This window comes from Nuphar pumila, chromosome 12 (genome assembly GCF_984573655.1).
Source record: "Nuphar pumila chromosome 12, dmNupPumi1.hap1.1, whole genome shotgun sequence".
In the NCBI taxonomy this organism is placed as follows: domain Eukaryota; kingdom Viridiplantae; phylum Streptophyta; class Magnoliopsida; order Nymphaeales; family Nymphaeaceae; genus Nuphar; species Nuphar pumila.
Genome location: NC_143260.1, coordinates 19,606,860 through 19,622,627, shown reverse-complemented (window position 1 = coordinate 19,622,627; position 15,768 = coordinate 19,606,860). Strand labels below are relative to the sequence as shown.

The 15,768-nt window shown below is 34.6% G+C and overlaps 1 protein-coding gene across 2 annotated transcripts; it reads right to left on the bottom strand.

Moving 5' to 3' along the window:
* Positions 1–955: 955 nt before the first annotated feature.
* Positions 956–11,757, bottom strand: LOC149820215 (26S proteasome non-ATPase regulatory subunit 12 homolog A-like). 2 transcript variants are annotated; one of them, XM_089982909.1, is made up of 11 exons: positions 11,675–11,757; positions 8,941–9,129; positions 8,030–8,137; positions 7,835–7,939; positions 7,548–7,604; positions 7,240–7,436; positions 2,898–2,997; positions 2,710–2,822; positions 2,462–2,615; positions 2,306–2,383; positions 956–1,552 (listed from the first exon to the last, which is right to left on the bottom strand). In XM_089982909.1, exons 1-11 carry the CDS (start codon positions 11,675–11,677, stop codon positions 1,331–1,333), a joined length of 1,326 nt encoding a protein of 441 aa, XP_089839035.1. In that variant the 5' UTR covers positions 11,678–11,757; the 3' UTR covers positions 956–1,330. The 2 variants fall into 2 exon arrangements, with proteins under 2 accessions (XP_089839035.1, XP_089839034.1); XM_089982908.1 differs by lacking the exon at positions 11,675–11,757 and having other exon boundaries at positions 8,941–9,217.
* Between the last annotated feature and the right edge of the window lie 4,011 nt (positions 11,758–15,768).

Genomic DNA, 15,768 nt, shown 5'->3' with positions numbered 1-15,768 from the left:
TTAAGACTCTATCTTTCATTTTTATTTTTACATTTTTTCAAGAAAATCTTTTAAAATCTTTCAAAAGAAACCAAAATTTTAGAGTTTCAGTCAGACTAGGACTTTATCACAGAGTTTCAATCGGATTAGGACTCTATCTTTTATCTCTATTCTTACCTGTTTTTAAGAAAATCTTTCAAAACTCTTCAAAAGAAGTCAAAATTTTAAAATTTTAGTTGGATCATGACTCTGTTTCAGAGTTTCAATTAGATTAGGACTCTAACTCTGACTTTATTTTTGAGAAAATATTTTAAAAACTTCTTCATTTATTCTTCAAAAAATCAAATTTTAAAATTTTAAGACTTTATTGTAGAGTTTCAAAATTTTAGGACTCTGCCCCAGAGTTTCTGTCGGTTCAAAACTCTACTCTGATTTCATTTTTTTACTCGTATTTTACTTATTTTTTGAAAACAAATCCAATTCTAAGAGTTTCAAAATTTTAGGACTCTATTTCAGAGTTTTAGTTTATTAAGACTAACCCTAATTTCGTCTTTTTATTTATTTTCACTAAAGATCTTTTAAAACCTCTTCATTTATCTTTCAAAACCCAAATTTTAGAGTTTCAAATTTTAGGACTCTAGTCAGAAGTTTCAGTTGGTTTAGGACTCTAATTTCAAAATTATAAATTTAGAATAAGAATTTAATTTTCTACTTAGATTAGGGTGATTGTATTGCATATAGTTTATTTTTTATTAATAATGTCAATGTGTGATGGATGATGATTCATGCATATTCAAATTCATAATGGTCTACACAAATGGCATGTGCACTAACTTCTAAGAAGTTAATAAACTTGATTGAGTTCGTATTTGTGGCCATAATCAGAATACGAACAATATCCAGATGATGATTCAGAAACATGAAACAGAATACCCAGAATTGGTCAGGCTCCAAACAACTTTATAGTGGCCATGTTCGTAGGCAAGTCCATCCACTTCAATTTGTATCAGTCATCACCATATAGGTGCATAAAACTGAACAGGTTCCATTTAACTTCAAGATAAATACTAAAACATGCCCAACTTAAATCAATGTCAAAGACCCGCCCGTTTTCTTTCCCAATGTAAATTATACCACAAAAAAAAGTTAATTGGATGCATAAATATGCAAGCACAGGATACCCACATGAGCCTGTAAATAAAAAGACAATCAAGAAATATAAAGTGCCTGATCTAACTTTTCTTTGAGTAGGAGAGATTACATGACCTGGTTGAGAACAAGAAAGCAACGGTGGGATTATAACCTCGCTAACACATTACAATTTAGAATCTCTACGATTGATCAGGCATGCCTATTGAACTTTAAGTGCTGCTTTGTGAACCATTGTCTCCTTGTGGATTTGATGGCAGCTTTTCTCAACAAGATCGAGAAGCTTCTCTAAGTTTGTGGCCCATGAGTTAAGAATATCACTGCTGTCCTTTGCAGTTTGGAAGCAAACTATCCCAGATGGTCTATCGATCTTGGCAATAAGGGACTTTGAGACAACCATTTCAGACAAGCATTTCTCCGTTTCCTGAAATAGAAAGTTGAAGCTAATAATGCATTAGTGTCGCATGAATAAAATGAATATGATGTATGCGATCAAGCCCATTGTTTCATGGAGACTTGAAAGAGGTTTAGATGCAGCATGGAACTGGAGAAGTCAGTATGAGAAAAGGATCACGTATGTGCTTTGAGAAGAATCTGTGCTAAGCATCCAAGCTAGTCAACAGTCTTAATGTCAGGTCTATAACCATCAGAAGTACAAGACATGGTCCAACTTCAGAGACAGGCTCCCATCATGGCAGGCAAGCCGGTCAGCCAAATGCCACATTGTTCTTTAAAAGTGTAATGCAAAGAGACAGTAGTAGGAGCAAACCTCTTAGAGAGAAATGGTGTAGAATCTATAAAATTTGAGAAGTGATCATGAAATAAACAGCAAATTCATGGCCACAATCATCAATCTATCGCATGCCCTCTAACTATCTTCCACAGACAAATAGTGGGGTTTGATTCACAGTTCGTTCCTCAATGAACTTGCCATGACTACCGAATTCATCAGTTTGCACTTTTCTGAACCCAGTCCAGAGGTGTTTGTGTTTGTCACTAATGAAAATGAACCAGCTATTCCCCAAGCAGCAGCAGCAGCTTTCTTCTCTCACTTCAACATATTAAATTTAGATTAGATAAATCAGATGGTCCTGGTTTTGGGGCTGCTGGGACTATTCTCTCAGGAAGTTTCAAGATGAAAAGCAGAAAATGAAGACACTACCCACACTTCACAAACCTGTGAACTGAGGCACAACAGCTCCGCGAGCCTCTTCAGGGTGATCCTCGAATAGTATTTTGAGACCACCAAAATGTTCTGCAAAGTAAACCATATTTCAGAGCATAGACATAGGCAGAAGTATAAACTAGTAAAAGGTTCCATCAGAACACTGACATGTTCAATAATCCGTTGTCTAAGATCTTCAGCTGCCTTCTCACCCAAATACCCGCCTAGCATCTCTCTCTCATGCTCAAACTCCTCCTCATATTTTTCCCATAGAGTAGTCCACCGGATGACTTCCATTGTCACTAGTTGCTTTAGCAGCAAACTTGTCATGCACCAATCCAATAGTAGTAAATGAATTAGTTAGTGATCAAATGCAACAAGATGATGAGTTCAAAACAATCAGAGAAGACCTCTACCCGAAATGAGGGATTTCGGCAAGATTTCTATCTTCCAGAGTAGAGTTGAGAAGACTAGATTGCATTGGATCATGTGGTGATAAAACCAGATACCAGCAAATTTTCCTCAGGATCTACCATTGTAAAAGGAACATAAGTTGATGAAGTAGAGAAATAACTGCAAGAGAGCTGTAAACAGTAGCACTTACCGGGATCCACTGCATTGGGTCTTCTTTGACAGAAGGAATTTCATAAATTGCCTTGTAACTACGGCAATTTTCTAGGTAGTTATTGTGATGGGAATGATACCTAGCAAGAGAACAAAAAAAGGAAAACAAGTTATTCCACTGTTACAAATGAATTAAACATAACTCAAAATAATAAGAACTAATAAAACGATCTCATGTTTGGTTAATGACCACTCAGGGGAAATATCTAGGTTCACTGTCATTTCCTTATATTTGTCAAAATTCTTCCTAATCTATGTCTAAGATCCTGAATCCACGTGATCTGCTTACAACCACACTTACAAGTGCCATAAGAAAATACTGATACCCCATCCATGTTGAAAAACAGCTTAACCATTATTGCTTTATTTATAAAGTATTAATCTGCATTGATAAATTACTAAAGATGCCAAAGAAAAAACACTGAAGCTTGTGGAAATGAACATGCGGTACAACCAAAGAACCTGAAACATGGCACTGCATCTAGAATAACATCCAAGCTATGTCACATGGGTGCGGGTGCGGGGATGCGGCACTTCCAAAAAACCCGGGTGCGGGGGTGCGGGGGTGCGGCAATATATATATATATATATATATATATATATATATATATATATATATATATATATATATATATATATATATATATATATATATATATAAAGTCCAAAAGTTGGACATAAATGACCCTGTGTGCGTTGACTGCACCCAGGGTCAGGTTGACCGCATCGGGTGCGGCACCTAGTTGGAGAATCCCTGTGACATATATTAAAAAAAAATTTCTTGGCAAAAAATTTTTTTTTTAATCCGAAAAAATGGACCAAAATGTCCCTGGGTGTGTTGACCGCACCCAGGGTTGGGTTGACCGCACCCGCATCGCGTCGCATCGACGCGGGTGAGGCACCCTGCAAGCCGAATCCCTGTGACATAGCATCCAAGTCCAACCATTTATTCTCTTCAACTTCTGACAAAGCACTCCAGACCATGCACTTTCCAATGAATGACATACAAGTAGATGCAAATCTATGAAAAATTGTGGATTTATATTCAAAATGACAGTTAAAAGGAAGGAAGATCTTCCTTTCCTTGTTGATCATCAAGCTTCGACACTGTCACAAGATCAATTCCAACAGTCAGGACTCCTCTGCCATTATTAGTCGATGTTTTGCACATGTACGATGATCCAACACTGATGATGCTTTTTGCTTTCCCTTTGATGGGCAAGCTGGGAAGTAGCCCTATGCTATTCAAAACCAAGACCTTACAATTAGGATTGTACGAGTTATTGACTTTACCATGCAGCTAGCTCATTCAATCACGCACTGATGATGCCTTAGCGCATGATTTCTCCTTTTTTTTGTTATCACTTCACTAACCATATTTTGGACTTCTCTTGCAATTAGGAAAAAAACACTAAAGTTAGACAAGGTCCATAAAGAGGCCAGGGAACAAGCCGCTTGTAAAGAGTTTGTTTGAACTCATAAAATAGGCTCAACAAGCTGAATATGAACAATAGGTACTCGGCTCGGCTAGTATAAGCTCGGTAGGTATTAAAAAATATATTTTAGATATATTTTACATGTATTTTATTTTTTTGTAATCATGTTTCTTCCAACTCTAAACCAATGTATTTTTTCTATAAACAAGCCAGCTCAAACTCGGCTTGTTTAACTCAGGCTCATTATGAGCTCGAACTCGGCTTAGCTCGCCACAAAAATGAGCCAAGCTTGAACACTTCAAGCTCGGCTTGTTTAGCATCTATAACCAATGCAATTACAGGAGCACAGCTTGGATGCTATTCAAAGGTAATGATTCTCCCATTTGGATATTTCTTCTCAGGCTCAAATATCAAACCAACAACACGGTCTACCCACTAGGAAAAATCAGAACAAGACCACAACTAGCAAATATATATATATATATATATATATATATATATATGACACGGCAATTTAAAAAATGAGGGTATGGATATATATATATATATAGAGAGAGAGAGAGAGAAAGAGAAAGAGAGTTTGGGTCCGTTATATATATTCAATGTTTTGAGGGTCCTTACTTGAATGGTTGAACCCGAGAGAGGGAGAGAGAGAGAGAGTTTGGGTTCGCTATATATATTAAATGTTTTGAGGGTGCTTACTTGAATGGTTGAACCCAAAGTTATCAAAAACGCACCTCAAGGTGCAAATAGCGCACCTCACCTTGAGGCTTGGCCAGCGCAACAAAGAAAAAAAGAAAGAAAGAAAAGAAAGAAAGAAATGAAAAGAAGGAAGGAAAGAAAGGAAAGAAAGAAAGGAAAGAAATGGAAGGAAGGATGGAAAGAAAAGGAAGGAAGTAAGGAAGAAAGAAACAAAAAGAAAGAAAGGAAGAACAGAAGAAAGAAAGAAGGAAAAAGAAAGAAAGAAAGAAAGAAAAATATTTATATTTGCAATTTTTTGTAGGAGAAGAAAAAATGTTAATTTTGCTATTTATTTGCAATTTTTTGTTTCTTATTGATTGTTACTTTATCAATAAAGCATTTCTATTATTTATTTATATTTGTAGATATTTTTAAAGGTTTTTTAAAGTTAAAGAAAAAAAAATTGAGGCTTATGCCTCGCTTCAGTTTTTGGTGAAGCGCTACACTATGCCATAACGCTTTTCACATCATTGGTTGAACCTTAATATAAAAGGAACAGAGTCTGGATCATATGTAGATAACCCAGCTCCTTTTATATTAAGGTTCAATATAAAAGGGGCCTTTCCCACCGTCTCTCTCTCAATATAAATATAAAAGGAATTGGGTCTGGATCTAATGCAGATCCATGAACCCAGCCCGTTTTATATTAAGGTTAAAGGCTTTTCCTCTCTCTCTCTCTATATATATATATATATATATATATATATCCAGAAAGGAGGACGAGAAGACAGAGGGGCCATGTGAAGATCCAACCCCACCACCTCTCTCTCTCTCCTCTACTTTTTATTTCTCCTCTTCCTCTTTCGTCTTCTTCTTCCTTCTCCTCTTCCTCTTTGTTTTTTTCTTCTTCTTCCTTCTCCTCTTTTTTCCTATTCTTCCTGCTCTTCCTCTTTCTCTTCTTCTTCTTCCTCCTTTTCTTCTTCCTCCCTTGCCTTTCACCGACAAACAAAAAAAGAAAAGAGAGAGAGAGAGAGAGAGAGAGAGAGAGAGAGAGAGAGAGAGAGAGAGAGAGAGAGAGAGTTGGGGTTCGGGGACGTGGGTACTCGGACTGTTTTGGCGTGTCGTGGTTACATAGTTGACCACCTGTTGTCCATGAACAGGGTAGCTTAAATAGCCTGCCTATAGGTCTTCCCTATCAGTTCAAATTTGAGTTGCAGTCAAATAGACAAACCTAGAGATAAAATTCAAGGTTCACAAGTTCACAAAGGTGCATCATATGATATTGGTGCAGAAAAGTTGCTATAATATTTAAGGATTCCATAAAGGAACATCATTGAACTAATTTGTTGAAAATAGTTCAACACGATCAAAGAATTTGGAGAAACCTCAACAAAAAATCCATTCACTCTGGTCAACACAATCAAAATGATGGAAAATGAAACATGTAATTTATATATTTAGCCCAATACAAGTTTCTACCATAACCATAAACTTATGGCATGACCAACACCTGTTACAATGAAATAGATATACCAGAATCACAAAAAATAGAATAGCTCCATACTGCTAGAAATCAATGGCATAGTTAAAAGGTATCCTGCAAAGGATGGCTAAATATCTGATGGAAGGAGAAGGCAAGGCACATGTAGCAAGTATATGGTTGAAGGGGGAAGTTGAAAAAGATTTCAGATGATCATTGTCAATAAATGTCATAAAGTAAATTTCAATTAGCACAAACTATTTTCTCAATCAGTCACGAGAATGAAAACAAAAAACAAGCTTGCAAATGCAGATAAGAACAATAAATAAAAGTAGGGCCATAAATGGAACTAGCGAATGCTGCTAAGCAGGACCGTTAGGAAAAGCGCTAAAAGAAACCAGTGTAGAAAAGGCACCAAACCTGACATTCAGAAAAATATAAATTACCCAAACAAAAATCACAGATATCTTGAGAGATCAATAAGAAAAGTAAATAATGTGTAGGCAGAATCTCTACTGAATCACAAAACCATCCTTCTTGACGCTAATAACATGAAGATAAGTGCAACCAGCTATACACAATTAAGACAACAGAGGCATGAAAAAAAAGATTCAATAAGAAATAAGAAAAGTAATTGAAAGACACTTACAAAGATCATCATGCAATATATTCTGATTAAAATCAACAGGTTAATAAGCTTGCATGATAAGCAAAATCCATCATACCGAATCATTAGTTCATAATAAATTTGTTTCAACTCTAACAGAGAAGGAATATCTGCAGGAGCCTCCTCAACAACATTATCACCTTCCTTTGGCTTTTTCTTCTCTTTTGAGGTGTCGGCATCAAATACTCGAGGGCTAATTTTCCTGGAGAGAATTTGCGCACGAACATAATCTTTGTGGTCCAAACACAAGCGCACCTGCAGAGCTTATCATGATGAGAAATGACATTCAAAAATAGATCTTACTCTGCCAACAAAGAAAAAACTTGATAATGAATATAAATATATACAGCCAGGGTGGTTCAATACTTGCTCAAGTATGAAAGCTATTTTTTCTGTTTTGGCCATAGCACCAAATGTCTCCACCTACAATGTGGTACCAACAACGTCAATGATAAGATAACTGTAATCTTGAACAAAATGCAATGTATCAGAAGTGTGTTGATACTAGGGTGAACATATAATATTACACTCTTTCCTTTTTGGTGAACATCAAAAGGGGAAAGTTCTTTTGAACATACATCAAGTTTGCTAACAACAACATTAGATATTTCCATTAGTTCCACAAATAATATGATGTTCAAGTTTCTACTTACCGCAATTTCTTGCATCAAATCAGCCGCCTCTGCAATAAGTCTCTGTTCTTCTTTGATTTTAGCAAGTTTCTTTATAAGCCTAGCCCTTTCGATTTCAACATATATCTGTTAATAAATGCAGTAATTCATGGTCATAAAAAGCACATGCTGTAATAAAACAATAGGTAAAATATGACAGGCCCAAGAAGGGGAAACCTTTCCAGCAGAGACATTATTCAGCGTCTTGATTAGTTCAATACGAGTTTCAAGGTCAGGTGTCTCATCTATATATTGCATTGCTTGCTGCACCATTGCAGTCACTGCCTGCAAGCCAGCAAATAGACCACAGACAAGGTTGAGATGCTGATGAAAAGCACCAACACATACATAGCAGATAATGTATAAGAATTTAATACAATAAAATTGAGATCCCAGATGGCGTGAAAAGATCAGCAATATATAAAATATGAACACCAATATAATGGTAAAACAGTAATAAAACGAACTTCTTTGTGGCATATGTTATCGAGTTACAATTGCGGCATGAGACAACATAACAGACCATGTCACCAAAATTTTGACAAGCACTCCACTTGGTCATAACAGAATCACATAGATCAGACAAAAAAACAGAAAACAAGAAATTTATCAAACAAAAAACCTTGCTAAACTTAACTATAAGCGGATCAAACACATCAATATGATACCCGAACAATTAAATCCATCATTAGACTCTGTTATAGTCATGATGTAATGACCATTACGTCTTTGATGTTATCTGATGGACAGGTCCGCAAAAACCATCAAGCACTTTTTTTCCTTTTATCAGTTCCCCTCACCTCAGACTAGAATAAGGTACCTGCCATTCCACCTCTGCTCAAAACCAAAAAGGGGCATGAGTGTGTGTGGATGGTGCATGTGTGTTCACAAAATCTAGACTTACATTTGTGCTTCAGGGAAGAAGAAATATTAGATGCCATCATGAGAGTTTCCTTTTAATGAATCCTCCAAGGCACGACAAAAGTAACAAAACCACTAAACATCAAAGATAAAAGTTTATAAAATGGATATTTTGACATTCTATTCACATAAATTATGAAAAAAATCAAAATAAGAACCAAATACACCTGCTTAAGTTGACCCCTCCTTTTTGATAGAAGAACAATTTGATCATTAAGAGTTTTCCATGCACGAGCTTCATAGCAAAGTTGCACAATTTCAATGACTGCTTTCCTGGTGCCAGCAACATCACCAGCAAGCCTCATCTGCTTTTCTACATTTAAAAGAGAATCGATTTTGGACTCCAGATTTCCCTCCTGCATAATATCGATAAAAGTTAACCACATAGGAAAAAAATAATTAGTTAAAAGTAAATGGTACTATAACATCTAGTCTAACAAAATAAAACCTGCCTCATGAAATAAATGCATATCAGACAAAAATGAAAAACAATAAAATAGACATGGTAGCAAAAGATATTAGCAACACGCTGAAGAAACAATCTTTCTTAAGGACACAAATGTACACAAGAAAATAGAGGTGGCATCTAGTCCACAAATTTTCCAACTTATCAGGCACAAATAATGATAATCAATAGTGAAATCATGTGAACTAATTTCATCAGATTACTGTTTCTACAAGAAGAAAATAATGCAAAAACAAACTCCATCAATTTTACCAGAGGGATGGGGAAAGGACTGGAGAGAAAATGTCCATGGTGAACTAATTCATGCTTTCTAATTGCCCATTCATGCCTAGTTTCTTTGATGAGTGAGAAGCCTTGTCATCTCTTTTTCACTTCCTCTTCCTTATAACCTCCTATTCTATTTGGCCCATGAAAACTGGATTCTGTGAGTGGACTATATGGTTGTCCATTAAAGTATTGGTTATTCAAATACTAGTGGCAGTGGAGAAACCTCAAGCAACACTAATAATAAAATTTGGTGTTTGAAGGGCCAACTTTGATACTGAAAGATGATTCAGTTTTTCTCACACCAAGGCTTCCACTGTGTTCAGAAAATATTCATTGAGTCACATAAGCTTCACAATTAATTTGTAACAATATCTGGATCATTGTAATCCCACAAACAGGAGCTTATGATATTTCCATCTTGGTTACAGAACACAACCAACTTACCCAAGTGGAAGTCCTTGACCTAACTTAAAGATAATCCCTACTCCTTTAAACATCCTTTACAACACACTAAGGAAACAAGCCGCGCTGCTTGTGTTCAGCTTGTAAAGAGCTCATTCAAACTCATAAAATAGGCTCAGCAAGCTGAACATAAACAATAGGTGTTCTGTTTCGCTCGTCTCTTATAAGCTCGTTAAGTTTACATGATATTATATAGTGTAAAACAAATGATCGAAGTATTTGTTTGCAAGCAAAATGTTTAGAGATAAAATCTTATTGCTTTCAGCTCTAAAACAATGTACTTTTTTGTAATCATAAACAAAGTAACTTTTTTATAAACACAAGCCAGCTCAAGATCGGCTCATTTAGCTCAGGCTCATTATGAGCTCAAACTCGGCTTGCCACAAGAATGAGACAAGCTTCAACATTTCAAGCTTGGCTAGTTTACCCTAGACACAATCACCTTTTCTTTCAAATCACCAACATCATCATAGAAAGCTTCTATTAGGTCAAACAGCCTACCCCTACCCGTCCTATGAGCCATGATAGCTCCAACAACTCATGGAGCCAGAAAACCTGAAACAACTATGAACCATATTAACCAAATACAAAGACTTAATTTCCACCAAAAAAGAAAGCTTCTTCTGACTTTTAGACTTCAGTAACAACTTCGACATTAACAAATAACCTAACACATTATGCCTCCCCCCTTCTCAACACCCACAATAACTAAAAACCTGAGTTCTATCGGGAAAATGTCAAGAAATTTTTCCTTGTGAAAGACGAGAGGTAAAATCTAAAAAAGAAAAATAAATCCCACATAACCAGATTTATGATAAACAATCTCAAGGTTCTCAACTGCATCACAACAGGTTCAAACACCACCAATAGTTGGAAATATCGCACCCATATCTGAAAATTTCCCAGGACGACCATTGATGTGAAGATGGCGCTAAAGTGGCAAGAAACAGAGAATGACGTTCTGATGATTACTTCAAAGAAAGAAGAAGAAGAAGAAGACAAAAAGTAAGAAATAAATCTCCAGATTATCCAAAAATCAAGCTCAATGACCAAGTTGTTTAAGAATTGGGTAGTATGACATAGATGCCTCTCAAAACACAAACTTCTCCATACTGGTGTTCATTTTTTGATATTTAGCTCTTAGCGCTTACTGCTAAAACGTATCTCCAATATGCAAAACAAATGCATCTATACCTTGCCGATAATTTTTCTCTTTAGCTTTTGAATTAAGCCAAAATTTCGGACATCAATTATGATTAAACAAGGAGAGCATAGAATTAACCAAGAGTAACTAGAACAGAGAACCACTATGACAGAATCCTGCCACCAACTCTTTCGAAATAGAAGATGCAGAATCACATCGACCAAAGACGTGTACCATAGCCTTCAAATCGGGAAACCCCCACTTGGGTAAGAGGGAAGACCCCAAATGTGAGCTCTCTTTTTATCTTTTGATAGGGAAATTACTCGATCAAAAAAAGTAGAAAAAGAGAAAACCCTAATCTTGAACTTTAGAAAAAAAGAACCCTAATTTTGAGGATGGAGCACTGCAAATACATAATGAAGAGGAATATAAACAAGATTGCGGATAGACGAGAAGACTAAAATTTTGAAAAGAGAAATCTGTTTGCTTGTCGCACGAAATATAAGGGGCCAAACACGAAAGAGAACACTCATACCAAAAGAAAACTCGAATCGGAACTCACCATTCTTTGTTTTTCCCTTGAATCGCCCCTCGATTCCTCCTTCCCTTCTGCCACAATCAAGAGAGAGAGAGAGAGAGAGAGAGTTTTTCTACAATACTTTTTGCATCTCTTTTTTTTTTCCCTTTCTTCTTTGCACTCTCAATGGATCGGATCTAGACCGGATCTGGTTCGAACTGGTTTTATATCCAATAAGACCTGTTATAGCCAGCACTAACCGGGTCGGGTTCAGTTCAGGTCGGGTCTTGTCAAACTCGTTCTAAAACTTAGACCCGTTCTTCTTTGGACTCTCAATGAATCGGGTCTAAAACTTAGACCCAAATCAAACCCAATTTGATTGTAGTCTGAGTTTGGGTTTGACTATAGCTAAAATTCAAGACCCATATGGGTTAACAGGTTCGGGTGCAAATCGGCTCAAATCACGGATGGGGTCTTAAGTAGACCCGTTTTTTAGTTGAGTCTACTAACAAATAGACTCAATCCCTGCCCAGTTTGATTCTGGTCTGGGTCCGGGTTCGGGTATGGCCAAAAACTGAGTCATATGGGTTAACAGGTTTAGGTAAAAACTAGGTCAGTTCTAAATGGGATGGGTCTCAATTTGATTCATGATCGGGTTGGATCTAGATATTATGAAGATTAGACTTGTATGGGTTGATTAATTAGTCTGAGTAGAAATGGGTCCATTTATTTTAATGCGAGTAAAATTTTATTAGGATTTTTAACCTTCTACAGTTAGAAAAGTTGTTATCATGAAGGAAATTTTTTGGATCAATGATAATTATATTTAAATTTTTCATAACCAATATACATTGGGTTTGAGTTAGAATTGCTTTGGTGCAGCTTCCAAGATGAATTCAGGTTCAGGTCAGCTCTCTTATTGTATAGAACTGTTTGGGTCATGTATGAAACGATTTTGGGTTGATAGCAGGTTCGAGCCTATTCAGTAGGGGAGGGCATCGGCCGCGGGCCCGTTTAGAGCTCGGCCCACCAGGCTTTAAGTGTGGCTCAGCCCGTTTACCAATGGGTTGGGTTTTAGCCTGGTTCTTAACAAGCTCGAGTTTGAAGAGCATCCCATGGCCCGTGATAAGTTCCCAACTTTTCATGTACCTAATTAATTAACGCTCTAGTTATTATAAAATTAATACAATTAATTAGGTAAATAGTAATGGTTAGCAAGTTACTATGCAATAATTAAATTTAAAAAATTTTATATTATTGAAACATTAATAAATAATTGAGGCCCATCGAACCAACTCGATAGCTCGTGGCCCGACACACGTATATAACGGGCTGGGTTTCGGCCTAGTACCTAACAGGCCTAAGCCTAAAATCTTGGCCCTTGACTTCTTCTGGCCATGTGAAGACTTTCACAAATTTGGTAAGCTACACAAATGCTATCATACTTAGTCTTTTTCATTTTTGTTTTTTCTAGGAATTATAGAGATTTTTTATTGAAATTCATATGGAATCTCATTGGCTCTTGTCCTTCACACTCACCAAGGTAGAGAGTAAGCCAAAATCTCCCCCCCCCCACCCCCCGTTGGGTTTTAGTTAGTTTCATTCCAACTAAGTCGAACCTCTAGTTACTTTTTTTAAACAATATATTATTTATAAGTTTCAATTTTTCTTGTTATTACTTTTAGAAAGTCCAGATTATGAAATTTTCACATTGGATCTTATATTATTTAGAAACTCCAAATTATGAAATTTCTACTTTAGATCTTCTAATTGGATCCAGTCCAAATCCAAGCTAGATCCAAACTCTAAAAAGCATATTAAATTCCTTTTTAATACTTTAACAAATTCTTCTTATCTTAAATTCATAAATTAATGAATAATTTAAGTGTAATTATCCACTTAATATTAATTAGGCATAGTTTATAAATAACTATTGGTTAATTACAAAATAAATACTAATTAATCATACTTAATAATTAAATGCTTAAAATTTAATTTAAAAATTATTAATAAATCCTAATTAGCCAGGATAAATATTAACTCACCAAATTGATCAATATTTTCATAAACTGAATTTGCAACATGGAAATTTTGATTAAAATTTTAGAAAATTTGTGGATCTTACAATAGTGGCATGCGTTAGGTCCCATTCGAGATAGGTTTTGTCTAAAAAAAAATTATGTGGCTGCAAACCCTTGTTAAGTTGGTGTTTGGTGATGCTTTTGATGTGATGATATGGGTCTAGATATAATCTGAAAAAAAAAGTGTTAATATGCAATATATATAGGTATATATATTGCCCTACATTATTAGTTTCTCTTGAAAAAAATGTTGAGTATTGAATTTATATTTCTCTTTTGTGTAACTTGAAAAAAATATATGTGTGTAGATTTTTTAAAATGAGCCTACTTGGTTTTGAGTTTGATTTTTTTAGAAACTGAGTTGCACGATTTTGAGTCTTGCATTTAGAAAAAAAGTGGTTTTGAGTGTTAGTTTTAGAAAATTTGGTTTTGAGTATTGATTTTAGAAAATTCAGTTTGAAGTGTTGATTTTAGAAAATCAGTTTTTGAGTTTTGATTTTTGAAACTGGTTTTTAGTTTTGATTTTTTCTAGAAACCAGTTTTAGCATTTTTTATTTAAAAAAAAAATATAAGTTTGATTTTGGAAAACCGATCTTGATTTTAGAAATCGATTTTGTGTTTGATTTTAGAAACTGGCTTTGAGTAGATTTAGAAAACGGTTTTGAGTTTTGATTTTTTTTTTCTAAAACCGGTTTGGGTTTCGATTTTAGAAACCCAACCACTCGGTTTGAGTTTGATTTTAGAAACCAAGTTTTTGATAAAACCGAGTTTTGTTTGCTATCATGCACATTTGCGCATTGTATGTTTTATTTAAGCCATTAAAAAGTATATATAGGCTTGAATTTGCTTTTGTTTTTTTATTGCATGATTAAAAGAAAAATATACAAGTTATTACCTTGAATCTATGATTTTTGTTGTTGTAAGATAATTAAAAAAAAAAGATAAAAAGAAATATGTATGATTGTTGCCTTGAATCTGCGTTTTCTTGATGTATGATGAGAAAAATATTTTCTGTGGTTATGAATCTAAGTTTCTTAATGTATTATCAAAAAATTATTTTCTATGGTTATGAATCTACGTAGTTGAAAAAAAAAATCCTATTATGATTTTAATTCATGTCATGTTTTTTAGTGAAAAAAATTATGTTATCATATATGCATATGCTGCCCTGTATAGTTAAAAAAAAATCGGTTATCGTATATACATATGCTGCCCTATATAGGTTCAAAAAAAATATGTTACCATATATACCTATGTTGCCCTGCATAGTTTCGATTTTTTTTTCTATTGATGCATATAAAAATGCTACCCTGGTTGTTTCAAAAAAAAAAAGTTGGTTGTTATCGTATATTACTCTGTTGCCCTGTATAGTTTCAAAAACAAAATTGTATTAGAACACACTATACAACTCCCTATGTATGGAACAATATTTAATACAGTTTACTATTTGGTTTACGTATTTTTGAGGAGGAAAATTATATTTTTAGCTATAATACAAGGTGTTGTTTGGGTGCATTTGCTTTTGAAATTTTCAGTTATGAATTTAGATTGTTGTCATATTATGACAACAATAAACATGGATGTTAAATTAAAGATGTTGTCATAATATGAACCACAATGTTCATATGCAATCTTATTTTTGTGAATTGTTGTCGTATTATGACAGCAATGCACCTGAATTTTATTCATATGAGTTGTTATAGTATGGATAACACTTGTTCATATATGTGTTCTATGAATTGTTATCATTTTATGATAGCAATTCTCATGGATTTATATTTATAAGATGTTGTCACAAATATGATCAACACTTGCATATGCATTTTTTTTTTAGTGGCTGTCAAATGTGAACAACCCAGTTCATATGCATACCAAATTTGTTTGAATAACCTATTGTATGAATTCTTATTCAATGGATACTCATGTTCATATATATATATATATACTCATGTTCACATATATATATATATATATATATATATATATATATATATATATATATATATATATATATAACCCATACTTATGTGCATTGGAGATAAAAAAATTTGTTATAAT